General features: G+C 46.7%; 1 protein-coding gene across 2 annotated transcripts in view; it reads left to right on the top strand.

The window, feature by feature from the left end:
• COL4A2 (collagen type IV alpha 2 chain) overlaps positions 1–15,413 on the top strand; it is a 174,997-nt gene that overhangs the window by 46,632 nt on the left and 112,952 nt on the right. For both annotated transcript variants that reach the window (XM_053889011.1, XM_019443909.2), the window contains exon 4: positions 606–686. In XM_053889011.1, the coding sequence (XP_053744986.1) occupies positions 606–686 (81 nt within the window). The remainder of the gene's footprint in view (positions 1–605; positions 687–15,413) is intronic.

Here is a 15,413-nt window from a genome sequence, read left to right as displayed (position 1 = left end):
TTATCACCTTTAAAAGGCACAGTGACCATAGAAGGCACAACACCAAGAGGGACCCTCATGTAAATTCTGGAGTCTGGGCAGTGAGGACTCGTCACTGCAGGCTCATCGACTGTGACAAATGTGCCACTCTGCAGGGGAAAGTTGATAGTGGGGAGAATGCATTGGGGGGAAGGGGAGGAGGGGGGGACAAGAAATCTCTGTACCTTTTGCTGTGGGCCTAAAACTGCTCTAAAAATTTAAGTCTATTTGCTTATTTTTATTTTTTTAAGTTTATTTCTTTATTTTGAGAGAGTGGGGGGGGGGAGGGGCAGAGAGAGAGAAAAAGAGGGAGAGAGAGAGAGAGAGAATGAATCCCAAGCAGGCTCCGCGACATCAGCACAGAGCCAGACGTGGGGCTAGAGCTCACGAACTGTGAGATCAAGGCCTGATTTGAGACCGAGAGTCAGACACTCAGTGGACTGAGCCCCCCCAGGTGCCCCGAAGTCTGTTTGTTCTGAATAAAGACCGCGTGGCCGGAGTTGGACCTCCTCTCAGCAGATGCTGTTGTGACACCTGCTGTAGCCGATGGTGTTTGGACTAACGTTTTCTTCGTGTTATTCTTGCAGGGCGTGAAGAAGTTCGACGTGCCCTGCGGGGGCAGAGACTGTAGCGGGGGCTGCCAGTGTTTCCCTGAGAAAGGAGGGCGGGTAAGTCACAGCGTCGCCATCAACCTCTCTTCTTTATACTCGCACCTAAACCCAAGCGCCTTAAACCACGTGATTAAGTCAATTGCGTACTTTGCTGAGAAGTTTAACACAGACGTGTTCTTCCGTATCGGAACAAGCAATGATACGAGGCAAAGTCTGGTCAATTTATGCCACTTTCCGCACAAATTGAGAACAATGACAACTTTCTTACACATCTTTTCTCTTATTAATTGTTACAAAGGGCGTCTTCTACTTGTGAGATTGTATATACACGCGTGTGTTACATAAAGCAGACATGGTTGTGTCTCCCCCCTCACAGTATAGATATTCTGATATTCTAGAGGGCACAAGCATCCTGCCATGGAGAATAATTCTCCCTTTTAAAATTATTCCACTCATCCCCTGAATATCCTTTCTGTAGTGCGTTTCATCAGATGAGTCAGGGAAAAAAGGTCACCCCGCATCGGAACCCGAAATACGGGCTGATACTGGGTTCAGTATGTTGAAGTGACTGGCTTTCCCGTTGCCATTAAAGCTGATGTTTGGGTCTTGGCGTTACTGATTTCAAAAAGAGATTGTTTATATTTATCGGTGTAAGCCCATTTTCGCGTGGGGACCATATAGCGTTTTATGACACAGAGTGTTTTGAGGCTTCACGTCTTGGGATCGTGTTTCCCCATGGGGCTCCTGCTCGTCCACCAGGGGCCAGGTCGTGAGAGGCGGCTGGGACGTCTTGCCTGCATTCCCTCTTGCTGTGGGAATTCCCTCTGACAGTGCTCCTCGGGCGTTCCAAATGCGTCTCCCCACCCCGAATCCTGAAGTCAGTGCTGACGGTCCCCACTCTCCACTCCCACACCCCAGAGGGAGGACGCGCCTCAGCGGAGCTCGGTGGGGCCAGTCTGCGGCTGGCTGGACGTTGTGCCCTCTCCTACCCGAGTCCCCTCCACAAGTCAAACATGTAAAATCTGTGATTGATAAGGAACCCCTTCACAAAGGTGCTGGTCTCACTACCGTGGGACTGACTAACCGTCCTCTCAGGGCCGAAGACCACCATAGAGGAGGCTTCTTGTCACTCGCCCAGAGCTTCCGTCCCTACGTGCTATGTCCTTCATGAGTTATGGTCCTCAAGACAGTTGTTGCTGTTGTTGACTCGGTAAAGTTTCCTCTGCTTGAAATGGGGACGTCGTGCTTTAAAAATTGTTAATCGAGCGAGGGATGCCTGGGTGGTTCAGTTGGTTAAGCCTCCAACTCTTGGTTCTGGCTCAGGCCATGATCTTACATGAGTTCACGGGATCGAGCCCCATGTCCAGCTCTGCACGGTCAGCATGGAGCCTGCTTGGGATTCTCTCCCTCCCTCTCTCTCTGTCCCTTCCCTGCTCTCACATGCATGTGCACCCTTTCTCAAAATAAATAAATAAATAAACTGAAAAATAAAAAAAGATTTGCTAATCAAAGATTATGCATCAGCATTTAACAAGGATTAAGTATTTTTTAAACATATGGAAGCCATTTCATGAGATTGAAACCCCCTGGGTCCATTGCTATCGGTTTTCCCAGTGCCACTTCCGGGTCAGGGATGACCATTGCCTGACGCAGAGCCTCCCCTCCCCAGGGCCTGGCCTGGCCCGGCCGAATATGGGCAAGGGGAAGATACATTAATGGTTTACAAATATCTGTGGGACTCGCCTGTGTAAGAGGGAATTCAACTCCAGAGAGACACTCTGGAGAGACTCTGCATTTTTCTCCACGTGATCAGCCAAACAGAACCCACACAGAGCAGAAGGTTACTTTTTCACTTTTTATGATTGCTTAATGCAGAACCAATATGGTAACATTTCCCATAACAGTTTTATACAAATTTTGTTCTTCAGTAAAGATAGTTTGTTCTGATTATTATTTTTTTAAATTCAAGGATAACTAACATGCAGTCTCTGTTAGTTGCGGGTGTACAATATAATGATTTAACAATTCTACGCATTTCTCTGTGCTCAGTCCCCTTTATCTGTCTCACCCCTCCCCCACCCACTTCCTCTGGCGACCACCAGTTTGTTCTCTGTATTTAAGGGTCTGCGTTTTTTTTTTTGTTTATCTCTTTTTTTTGTTTGTTTGCTCATTTGTTTTGTTTCCTAAATTCCACATGAGTGAGCTCATACGGCATTCGTCTTTCTCCAGCTGATTTATGTCACTTAGCATTGTATTTTATTTTACTGTGCAGGACCATCTACGTAGTTATGTGCTCTTACAGAAAGCCAGGGGTCTTCTCAGAGTGGTTATGAGGAGGGGGGATTTCTAAGGGTCCCTAGGTCTCTCTAAGTCAGTAAGTTGGCACTGAGGGCTTTTAATTTCCCATCATCCCTCATCCACAGCATAGCCTGACACTGTTTCTGTACGTGAACAAGTAGATAATTGACCCCTTCCAGTTAATTTGGTTAACGCGAGTAATCCAGAGCCCCGAGTGAGTTTGACCTGCTTCTAGTTCTTCAGACAGATTATGATAACATTAAGATGAGATGTGACAGCTGTGTGAGTATTCCTCAAGAGACAGAGCCACGTGGTAGCCCACTTTGGGGCCTGGCCTGTGGGACCCACCACATGTAGCGTTCAGACTGCGTTTGCCCCCGTCTTCACACTGCCCAGCCCTCCACGCTGCAGTGGACCTTACAGACACAAGTTGGGTTGTCTTAGTCAGCTCCAGGGCTGCCCCGGTGACCCAGGTGTGCCACTGGATACTAGTCAACAAGATGATAGACAGGCTGATGGTCAATGGGAAGAAAAAAGTTACAGAGGAGAGAGAAATGGCACCATTTATCATGTTCTATGGGGTGAGCCTGTATTAGTGGAGATACCTGTTGTTAGAACCATTACGTCTACCTCATTAGTGTGCTTGCTAAGGCGCGGTACCCGTTTCAGTTCCAGAAGCCTGGTGTATGTACACTAAATATTTGTTAATTAACAAATTTACCCAGATGTGTTCCTGTAGACGGCAGGGCTATTTCTGTCTTACTCTCGGATTGATAATATTTTTTAAAAGTAATGTCATGCATAAAAATAGCAGTTGGACAGAGTCTGCTGTTAGAGAGCTGAGTGCATACTTTGTTCTTTCCCACAGCTCCCCCAGGGTCCCTTGCCATATATTTTCCCCACGGCGCTTCTGGAGCACAGATGACAATGCCTCGCTGCAGAGCTCTGTGCTCCCTGGGCCCTGGGCAGCCCGGCCTTATATGGGCACAGGGTAGAGTTCACTTGTTCCTCACCATGGTGACAGCCGACATCAGAAGCTGTATGTTACTGGATAACTTTTGGACTCGAAGCAGAAATCACAAACGCACTGTGGATTCTGATTCCGAATGAATTCTCATGTTACCGAATGAATAAGCTCAGTGTGAAACGTGTGCAGCTTCCCCAGCCCTCGCTGGGGGCTGGTGGGTCATAGCAGGGAGAAGACTGTTCTCACAGGCAGGGCCGTCCAGCCCTGTGGAAAAACTATGCCACCAGCCGCCAGGGTGTGGAGGGCAGGAATTGCGGCCCCACTCTTCACTCCCTGGGCAGAGCTGGGAGGTGTGGAGGGGTGCTCTGGGCCCTGTTCCCTAGTTCACACGTCAGGGAAGGAGAACAGTGACCTGGGGCGGGGGGCAGGGGGGTGGTAAGTGACCTGCTCCAGTGTGGTCCAGAACACAAGTCAAGTCTTCAGACTTCGATGAGTAATCTTTTGTGCCTGCCTCTTCCCAGATGGTAGCCTACATGGAGGAGATTCTCTGTGGATGGAAGGAAAGGACACAGGCCAAATGAGAGGGGTCCTGGCCCTCTCTCTGCATGAGTTAGGATGCTCTGGTCAGTTCTCCACCCTTCCCTTCAGTGGTTCAGTGAGGGAAGCAGAACTTTGAGAAAAGAACTGGTACTTTTTTTAAAAGTTTATTTATTTTGAGAGAGTGAGAGCAGGGCAGGGGCAGAGAGAGGAAGAGAGAGAGAATCCCAAGCAGGCTCTGTGCTATCAGGGCAGAGCCCGATGCGGGGCTTGATGTCACAAGCAATGAGATCATGACCTGAGCCAAAATCAAGAATCAGACACTTAACCAACGGAGCCACCCAGGTGCCCCTAAATGAATTGATAATTTATTGCTGTTTGAGGGTCTGTATATAAAATAAACTATTGGATACCTGGGTGGCTCAGTCAGTTGAGCATCCGACTTCAGCTCAGGTCGTGATCTCAGGGACCGTGAGTTCGAGCCCCATGTCGGGCTCTCTGCTGTCACCGTGGAGCCTGCTTGGGATTCTCTGTCTCCCTCTCTCTCTGCCCCTCCCCGGCTCGTGTTCTCTCTCTCTCTCTCTCTCTCTCTCTGAAAAATAAATAAACATTAAAAAATACAATAAACGATTGTGTATATATTGGAGTCATTAAAAGTTGTAAGTCCTGACTCACCGATATCGTACAGGGTGACGGGCACAACGGAAGCCGGCCAACTAACTTCTCCGAGCCCTCTGCCGCCAGTGGTCCTACGGTCACCGGCCCCAGACACAGCTGCCCAGCCCCTTCACCTGTTTCTAGTCATTTTACTCTTTCTTCCTTCATATATTTTATATTTTTCTTTCTTTCACGGGGTGGAAGTCTGTTGGATGGAAAGCATTAGAGTTCATTTCTGTCGCAGAACTTCCATCAGAACAGCAGGACGCACCAGGTAATACAAAAATCACTAGTAGAGACAACAGCAAGGAGAGCCGGTGAGGCATCCGACTCAACAAATAAAGACATCTTTGTCTTTGCTCATTAACTTACCCAGAGGTTGTGAAATTCTCAGGTTTTTCCAACGGAGGTCAGTTTTAATTCATTATTTCAGTTCCTTAGGCTCGTGTTCCCCCCAGCCCTTTGACTTTTGACCATAAACTCGGGTCGGATAGCTTACTGCAGCTTTTCGTGGCATCGGCCTTCACAGGGCACCTGTTTCCCCAGACAATCAGATATTTTAGAGATTGGTAAGCACCAAGACGCTGTTAGGTCCAAATTGTTGGGAATTACGGAGATGGTCGGGCTGCGGTGAGAAAAAGAGAACCCACAGCTTTGGTTCCCAGAGCTCTGTCCTCAGCCCCTGCTTGAGGACATTGGCATCCCTGCCCCCCACCGCCACTCAGCACTCAGCCACCCGCTCGCCCCCCGTGGGCCTGACAGCACCAACCACGGGACCAGAGATGAGCCCCTCGCGTGCACGGTAGCGACGGCTCGCACCAAGCTGTGTGTAGCTGCTGTGTGTTTTCATGCAGCCAGGAGTTTCCCACAGTCTGTGGGTCCCCGGACTGGAGTCAAAGTATGAGTAAACAATTCTTAACCTCACAAGATTCCGTACGTCCGACAATGTAAATCAAAGTGAAAGAAACCAGAGAGATGCCGAGTGAAAGGGGAAGCAGGGAAGAGTGGACGGGGGACTCTGGCAGGGGGTAGCAGGGAGCAGGTGCCCTGCGACAGTGGAAAGGTTCATTGTCTTTGGCCACTTGCTGTCAGCTCAGAGGAGCAGCGACCAAGAGATGAAGGGAAGCAGAGCCCTGGCCCCCAGGGACAGGGGTAGAAGGACGTAGAGCAGCTATGAGCCACAGGCGATTGACAAGATCTTCTCTGTAAGGTGAGCTGCAGTCTTGCTGATAAGAGTACCTTCTATCCTGCGTTGCAGACCGTAAACCTTCCCCTTAAATGTGAGTAGCCAGGACTGCAAAATACTATGGAATTTCTTCTCTGAAATGGCTCGCTACAAGTCTGAAAAGCGGGTAGAGCAACGCAGTGCTACGGAGAGATCTTCAGTTCGGAACGTGTGTGCTGTACGTGGTCCACGCCCGGGTTTCCGTGGCAACGTGGCCATCACCTTTGTTCCCCGAAGATGCTCGCATGTGTGGGATCAGAACGTCGGTGCCGCTATGGCAAACGTCTGTTCAGACCAGCTGCTGTTTTCCTGGCACTTTCTCATGGCACACTCAGAACCTTTAACAGAAGTGGCTTCCAGGGCCGCCTAGGTGGCTCAGTCGCTTGAGCGTCTGATTTCAGCTCAGGTCATGATCTCACTGTCTGTGAGTTCAAGCCCCACATCAGGCTCTGTGCTGACAGCTCAGAGCCTGGAACCTGCTTTGGATTCTGTGTCTCCCTCTCTCCCTGCCCCCCCTCTGCTCTCTCACTCCCTCTCTCGCTCTCTCTCAAAAGTAAATAAACATTAAAAAAAAATTAGAATCCACCTCCAATGTTTTATGAACTATCACAATCCAGAAAGGACAACGAATTATTCAGAACCAGCCAGGACATGACCTGGGTGCTAGGCTTTTGTAATACCTGTCCACACATGGGTCTCACCTGCTTTCAAAATCGTGCGCTACTTTTCGCGTGCTGTTGGAACAGCGGTGTGGTTCTGGCTCATCTGATGCTACAGTAGCTGCAGCATCTCAATTACGTGGTTATTTGTGCAGTGAAACTAATATTACACCAGGTGTAGACAGGGTCCACCTAACTTGTAGATCACAGGTAGTGATGTGCTTTTATGTTTGCCATCATGAGAAAAACCCCGCTTCCTTTTAACCATGGAGGCTGGCATGTCTTCAACACTCAAACATGCACTGTGTACCATCTGCGAACAAGGCACTTGTCTAAGAGAAAGGGGTGCATGAGTGAACAGGGGGGTCCCCTGAACAGCAGGGGCAAAGACCCCAAAGTAAGGGTGTGCCCTGAGTGCTTAAGGGGCAGCAAGGGGTGGGGCGCCTGGGTGGCTCAGTCGGTTAAGTGGCCGACTTCAGCTCAGGTCATGATCTCGCAGTCTGTGAGTTCGAGCCCCGCGTCGGGCTCTGTGCTGACAGCTCAGAGCCTGGAGCCTGTTTCAGATTCTGTGTCTCCCTCTCTCTGACCCTCCCCTGTTCATGCTCTGTCTCTCTCTGTCTCAAAAATAAATAAACGTTAAAAAAAAAAAATTTTAAGGGGCAGCAAGGGGAGACACTGGTGCGAGGCCAGGTCCAACCGTAAAGGTCAGGGGCGGCGAGAAGATTGTGTCGAGTCTTAGGGAGATGAGAAACCATTTGAGGGATGTCCTTAGAGAAGTCATGTAACTTATAACTCAAGTCACAGAGATCTTCATATGGGGAGGCTGGTGAGGTTCATGTTTTGGTGATCTAGTCTACTCAAAAAAAATACCATGAAATAATAGATTATACACAGCCGTAGTTGGAAACTAGAACTTGAAAACCAAAGTGTTCGTTTGACACACAGCGATTACATACCTACCACACGCCAGGTCCCGTCTTGTCACCCGGAATACAGAAGTAAACAAAGCAATCAATATCCCTAATCTTTTGGAGCTTTCTAGCCCCATGATCTCCAAAAGAACTTTCTGCAGAGATGGAAATGTTCTGTATCTATGCTGTCCATCCTGGCTACTTGAGCATTTAAAATGTAGTTAGAGAAATTTTAAATTTTATTTAATTTTAGTTAACAAAAATTCAAATTGAATAGCTCCCATGGCTTCCATATTGAAGATCACAGTTCTAGGGAGTACGGAGGTGGAGAGTAGGAGAGACAATGAACTCACTGTGAATCTATAGGAATGTTCTAGATATCAAATCCTAGACAAAAATAAAGCACAATATAAAGTCAGGGTTTTGTGAAAGTAAGACCAAGATTGCAACTTGCTTATATCTTACTAAAAGCATGTTATCTCAAAAATATAGAGACCCATGAGCAGGACACATTGGAAGTGGTGTCTGTACCGAACATGATTCATCACATCCTCGACCTTGCCCACAGTCTCAGGGAAACCTGCATTTCCAGCGTGAGCTCTGGTCAGGGCCTCCCCTTCTAGAAACTCCTTGTCTAGCTGCTTTGGTGCAGGAGACCTTTGCTCACCCAGCCCTCAGCTTTGGAACATCAGGCTATTCTCACTGTCTTTCTGGCAAGATCAAGTAAGCATTTTCTTAAAGCAGGGCTTTCAGTAAACTGTGTAGAAACGCATTAATGGTGCAGCTGGAGAAGAGAGGTACAGTTACGTGGCTCAGGCCCACTCCCCATTTTACCTGGCCCAAGATGGTAATTGTTTCATTTTGCAAGGACCATTATGACAGGTAGTCAGGATTTGACAGAAAACGGGCCCGTTGGGAGCTCATCCAAAAGCAAGAATACATTATTCAGATCCTAAAAAGACAAAATTTAATACCGCCTTGCTGAATGGATTCAGAGAACATCATTCTGGACAGAATCTCCTGGTTGAAAGTCAGTGCTTAGAGAAAACACATGTTTTCGTCACCATCGAAATCATCATGGTCTTTATCCCCAGGACAAACTATCCTGGGTTGTTTTCTACCAGTAAAATATGTTGTTAAATAATAGGAACCATGAAAGTCACTGGTGAAAATTAACCACAGTGGTCGTGGCCTAGCATTTATCAACCTCAACAGAAATGGCCATGATACAACTGCTGATAGGGAGCAGATACTTGACAGATGATGGAGTCAGCAGAGAACACATTTGCAAGCAGGAGCGGTACATGTTCAGTGATGAATAATGAAGCATTGGCCCATCGGATGTCTTTAGTACCTGAGTGCAAAGGAAGAATTGTAAAGGTCTTCCTACTTGATTCATCCATTTCTCCCTCTTCCAATGAACACTGTACACAAACACACCCAAAAAATCACGTGGGCAGCTCGTGCCACATTGCGTGGCACATTGTCGCCGCACTGTGGTCTTGAGTGTCCAGGTATTGCCCGTGAAAGATGGCTGCCTTGGTGCCACAGACACCACAAATTCTTCCACGAAGCGTCTGTTACTCTGGAAACACTGGGGGGAGGTGACGCCTACTATCTCGTTCTGAGAGAACCACACATCCAAACGTTCCCCTCGGAATTTACACCTAAACACACGAAGTGTAGAGTAGACATTCTCAGAGCCCACGCAGAAGAGGGAGCCACGTTGAGAGAAAACCTTTTTTTTTTTTTTTGTACATAGGCGGGTCTCTGTTCCCCAACCCTTTAGACCTTAACTGATCAGATTTTTTGTGTATGTAGAAAGTGTGGTTTCTGAAGAAGCACAAAATTGGCCCTGCGAGGTCCGCTGGCTGGTCAGAGCAGGTGGAGGAGCCCCCAGGAGCTTCCCATGAATTCTGGGTGGTGGCCTGAGCCAGCGGAAGCTCAGGGACCCAGCCCGTCCCTGCCAGCCTCTGGCACTTAGGGTGGCGACCCAATAATTAAGTGGGCGCTGGTCCAGAGCTGACCATCCTGGGGAAATGGCCTTTCATGGCTTTAAGGAAAATATCACATCAGTCCATAGCCAGGATGATGATGGTAGTAACGATTTTGTGTCTTGATTGAAAATCTCACACAGACACCAATAGACGGCTGATAAACTGGGAGAGACAAATGAATATTTCTACTGTTCTAGAACCGAACCAAACCAAAGCTCTGCCTTCAGAAATCCTTCGTTTTTCTTACCTCCTGATGGAATGTTTTGACAAGTATAGCATTAAAGCATTTCCCCTCTCTGTTACAGAAAGAACACCAGTCTTCAAAGACCTTTGTTTTGTTTTATTCACTTCCAATTCATTCTAAGTAAACAATTGCAGGATTTCTGAAATGACCAGAGCAGGGTTGTTACCGAGCATGATCTGCTTTCTGAAAGCAAGTCTGAAAACAGAAATGTTTGCTCTGAGTTGGTCATCTGTCTACACAGGGGAAGAGAGGGCCTCACGTGGCCTGGTCTAGTCTTCGTGTGCCGAAAGCATGTGTGTCGCACCTGCCCACTGTGGTTTCGTCTCAAAGTGCTTCCCAAGTGAGCTGTCTGACCAGAGGCTCTGTGCGCTTGCGTTGAAGTACTTAGACATCACACTGCTTCCATAGCAAAGAGAAAACCAGTAGGTCACATGGCAAAGTTTTGAAAATACTTTTTGTTTTCTTCCAGAGATAGTTAAATAGTAACCAGAGAATAATGGCAGAAGTGACCAGACGAACTCTTCCTACACACACTTTCCTCACTGAGGGGCCTTCGGAATGTGCTGCCTAAATGGACACATACTTGGGGGGTGCCCTGGGAAGAAGGAAATCAGGGTCATCTCATCTCTGCTTTGTGTTCTTCCCTTTAAATCAGAGGGAACCACCCTTGTCCTTCAAAGTCACGGACAGAGATACTGTACTCATCACTGGCATTCGGGCGAGCAGAAGATCAATTTATTTCTGACAGCTTTTAGGCATTTCAAATTTTTCTTAAGAAACTGCCCAACCTGAGGTCCCAAACAGCCTGTGATTCTGAACCCTCTGGCATCCCACCCAAGCTAGCACATTGTGGTGTAGACAACCAAATCATTCAAGTCGTCAGATGTCTGACTCATATGGGAAGCACAAAGCAGGCCTTCAAAAGGGCATATGTCCCCACTGATGAGAAAGGTCAAAATATCCCTGTCCCTTCCCTCTCTGTGTCCAGCCTAAAAGTTTAAATTCTGGAAGAATGAAGCAGGAACAGCCGCCCCAGTAACGCAATACAGACCTTGTATTGAGGACAGTTTCCTCCTGAGCCACTGTGAGGGCATTAAAAATCCCGCCATAGGAACAAAAGTTTTTGTACCCAAAACACTGTTGGGATGGATAATTCCTAAAGGATTGGGACCAGAAAGCGGTGGGGGAGACAAAACAAAATGGAAGTGAAATGGAAGTCATTAATGCTGGGCAAATAATATCTTTGGCCTAATAGTCCTCGGCTGCCTTGTCAGTGTTGATGTTTTTTATTAAATTGTTGTCTTTGCAAGGCACTGTAACTACTCTTCAAACCTAAAGTCTGTTTTAAATAAAGAAACAGAAGGACGAATGAGTTCTATGGTGAGCCTGGTCTCAGTAATAAAAATTAAAGTGCTGGCATGTTTCAGCTCTGCATGGTAGTAATTATTTTCTTTTAAAAAAAATATACTTTAAGTGGCGATAATGGCATTTTTAAAGGCTTGTGAAGATAGTGCTCATATTTCAAAAGAACCCTAACGTCCAGATCAGTTTTTATGCATCGCACCCAGATTTAGCATCTGTCAACAAAAGTAGCGTTTCTCAGATTTGGTTAAAAAAACACGTTGCCAGAGCCTTTGAGGACACACATGTCTGCAAGAAGATAGAACAAAATTAACAGAATTCTGTGATTCTCTGAGGAGCAGTTCTCTTTTTTGTTTATGTTGCTTTTAACATCCTGCTCGTCAGCCCAGCCTAGAGAGGAGGCAGGTCTCGTGCCCAAGCAGCCCGGGGTGGGGCACCAGGGCGAGACTCACGAGCAAGCCTGTCACAGTTCAGGCCGCATCTCTGCAGTCTGAAGGAGGAGAGGACTGACCAGGAGCCCAGACAATTCAAGCAGAACCCTGAAACATGAGGCCAGGCTTCCTGTGCTTGGAGCCTGGGGGTGAATTCCTCATCCTTTAACACCTGATATTTTACAAATATTTGTGTTTCTCTCCATAGAATGATAGAATTACAGGTGTAGTATGTTGACAAGTTTTGTCCCTGGTGTCACACCCAGGAAAAAGAGAAGAGGGCATCTGAGATTGATGGCAGCCTGTTCTGTTCTTGGGTGTTAAAAAAACAAAAAACAAAAAACCCCACCTCGGAGTAGATTTATATGTGTCCAGAGTAAAGTGCATGTTAAAAACTCCATTAATGAAAAGTGTAGTATATTACTGCAAAAGAAAAGAATCTAAGTCCTAACCGAAAGTTGAACCAAAAAAGTTCAGCTCTCCCCCAAGATCAGAGTTTTCCTTTGAGACTTGCAGAGAGCAGTGAGACCCACTTAAAGTTTCGAGACAGTAAGATTCATTCCATAAGCTTCACTTAAAAGAGACCCAGTGGTCGACATACCGTTGACAAGAAGTTGAATTGATCCTGTTTGAGCCCCTAGGATATTTCTTTCTGTGCCTTGTGAGCTTCACATTTTTCGTAAGAGTTGATCCCTCCTGTATCTGGTGTTTTTCATGAGTTTGTTTTGCCCTGAAAGAGTGGATTTTGAAAGCAAGAGATGCCAGGACGGTGACATCAGCCTGCTTCTCAAGTGTTGTACAGGAGGTGAACTAAAGATCATCCTGGAGAGGTAGACTTAGCCTCTGCAAGTCACAGAAGAAAGTTCTGTTAGTGCCACAACTATATTATATGTAAACAGTCATTTTTAAGCACTCAGTCAAACTGGAGGCAAGGAGAAAGAGGTTGAACTAAGTAATAGCATTAGGGTGTTTAATTTGAAATCCAAGAAGGCTGAGGTAACACGTGTGCTATAGCATAGCTGTATGGGGAGTTTCGTATGAGTGTCAGCCATCATCAGACGACAAAAATTTGTGCCATCGAAGAGAGCACTGTTGGACACTACTGACAGGTGGTTCGCCAACCAGAACCCCATCACAGCACATGAGAGGTGGCCCTGCACTGGGGTGTGTGCTGTAGTTGTTCCCACCAGAGCTCTTGAGGATGCTTCCCTGGACAAAAGCTTAGCTTTGATACGTGCCCGTGTCCCTGCAGGAAGGAGCCCTCCCCTGATCGCACCCAAGCGTACACACAAGCATGGATGTGCCAGATGTCAGTGCCCATGCACCACTCCAGCCCAAGCCCCTCTGACCCCAGTGAGCTTTCCCTTCCTGCATCCCTCTACCAGCCCCCAGTCAAATCTCCTTCTCCCCCACATCTACTGATCTGAGCAGGATTATAGGAAAGCACACGATCTCCTAACCTTTTTCATATTAAGCTATCATGTGTTGCATAAACTGGGTCCCTGACTTCCTGACCCATTGCTCATGTGAAGATGGTCTCCTAAGTTTCTCCCTTTCCTCCTTCAGTCCTGGAGCAGCTGCCTGACCCAAGTGAGTGTTTGGAGTTATTTCCTCTCTGGATCTGGATGCTATGCTTCTGAACCCCACCATAAAATCCTGTCACCCCTTTGTTACCAAACACATTCTTGCATGGGCTCACAAGGGATATACTTCTCCCCCCAAATCCATTTTTTATGTAAGTTTTTTGTCACGTTCCTTTTTGGTTTTGCTTTTTGACTATCAGCCTTCCATGTGTAGAATTAATTTTTAAACCCCAATCCAAGGTTTTACTTTGATTGCTGTGAAGTTGTTACAAGATACAGCCAGCATTTCCGACTTGGGGATGGGGACATACAGGCGTTCTCCTGCCCCGGGTCTCTCTCCCTCCTACTTGTCCAGTACTGAGCTAATTCAAACACAGACATTCCATGAAGATGGCTAGTAACCAAAAAGGAGATTTCTAAATGTTAATTGCCGCTGGTATTTTTAGGACTTTTTATTTTGAGGATAGCATCGATGAAAAGGGGTATGTAGCCATCTGCATACCCTTGAGTAGAATAATCAGACTAAGGAAGTAAACAAAAAGAACTTTGTGGATGAAAATGAACTCCTTAATTCCAGAAGATTAAAAAGACTTCTTTAGTAGAAGGAAATAAAATTTAACAAAACGGTTGCCCTTCAAAAATGTCAGTTATCTTGGAAGGAAAGATGAGTAATGGAAATCCCATGTGGATCAGAAAGATGAATAGATTAGTCCCATGAAACTTGCATTGACAGAGGGCGAGGGGCCCTGTACCACCACCCCACACCCCTTTCCAGCAGACACGGGGGCCGTCTGAGAAAGCTTCCAGGATAAGATCATTCTTCTTAGAATTAACATATAAAAGATTCAAAAAATAACCCCAGGATTTTGAAATATGCACATTATCTGTGTGTGTACATATGCGTATGCACATTTACGGATTTTCATTTAGTGTATTTTATGTTTATTAAATACATATTTTATGTGTGCGTGTTTCCAGGAAAAAAAACATTTTGCTATCATAGAAAACCCTTTATCACATGCTCAACATGGGATTTTAGTTATTTTTAGCATTTAATCTTATCTCACAAATTGAAATGAAGTCTGGCATGTATTTTGAATACCCTGAAACTTTATTAGAATACACTATTGCCTTTTTACATTTGTCAGGTTTTTATATCAAACCTAGTCCTGATGTTCCTAAACTCTAGGCACAAGAATTGATTATTTTTGACAACATCATGTATTTAAATCTGCTTCTCCTTTGGGCGTGAATATCCCCTGTCCTTTGGGAGACATGGTGGGGGGGGGGTGTCACTGTCACAGGGGAGAACGCTAGAATCCAACTTTCCTCCTCTGGACTGACGTTCGCTGTTCCAGGAATTCATTGTCGTTCCCATCCCCACCCATATGCCCCAGTGATCTCTATATTCTGCTGGCTGTGCGTCAACAGGAACTCCCAGAATAAACCGGCAGGGAGTTGGCGCGCAGATAGGAAGGGAGGCAGGGGCTGGGGGCACAGCCAGGACCACACTCCCACCCCAGGCAGCTGGGGGGATTCCCTCACCTTCTGCTTTGTTTTTAGATAAGGATGCTACATCCTACTCTGGGAGTTTCCAAGTGTCCTTACTGTATTTCATGGAAATTTAGAACATAAAAGAAACACGTACAATTGGATATTTCAAGAAGTTCTGGACAAGGGTGCCATTGATTTTCCCTGAGCCAGACACCCTGGGGCCCCACAGAGCACCGTGGAGGTGGTTCCTTTGGCAGGGGGGCCACAGACCCTCACCCGGGGTGGGGTCATGCACAAAGAGAAACACTTTCCCAAAACCTCTCCACAGACGTTTTTTTGTCCTAAAAAAGATAATAACATTTCTGTCTCTGCAGACCAAGTCAGATTGACCCGTTTTGCTTCCCTGTGAATCGTAAGCT

Source organism: Panthera pardus, unplaced genomic scaffold (genome assembly GCF_024362965.1).
Source record: "Panthera pardus isolate Hobbes unplaced genomic scaffold, ASM2436296v1 HiC_scaffold_1, whole genome shotgun sequence".
Classification (NCBI taxonomy): domain Eukaryota; kingdom Metazoa; phylum Chordata; class Mammalia; order Carnivora; family Felidae; genus Panthera; species Panthera pardus.
This window is presented reverse-complemented; position numbering and strand designations above follow the sequence as displayed.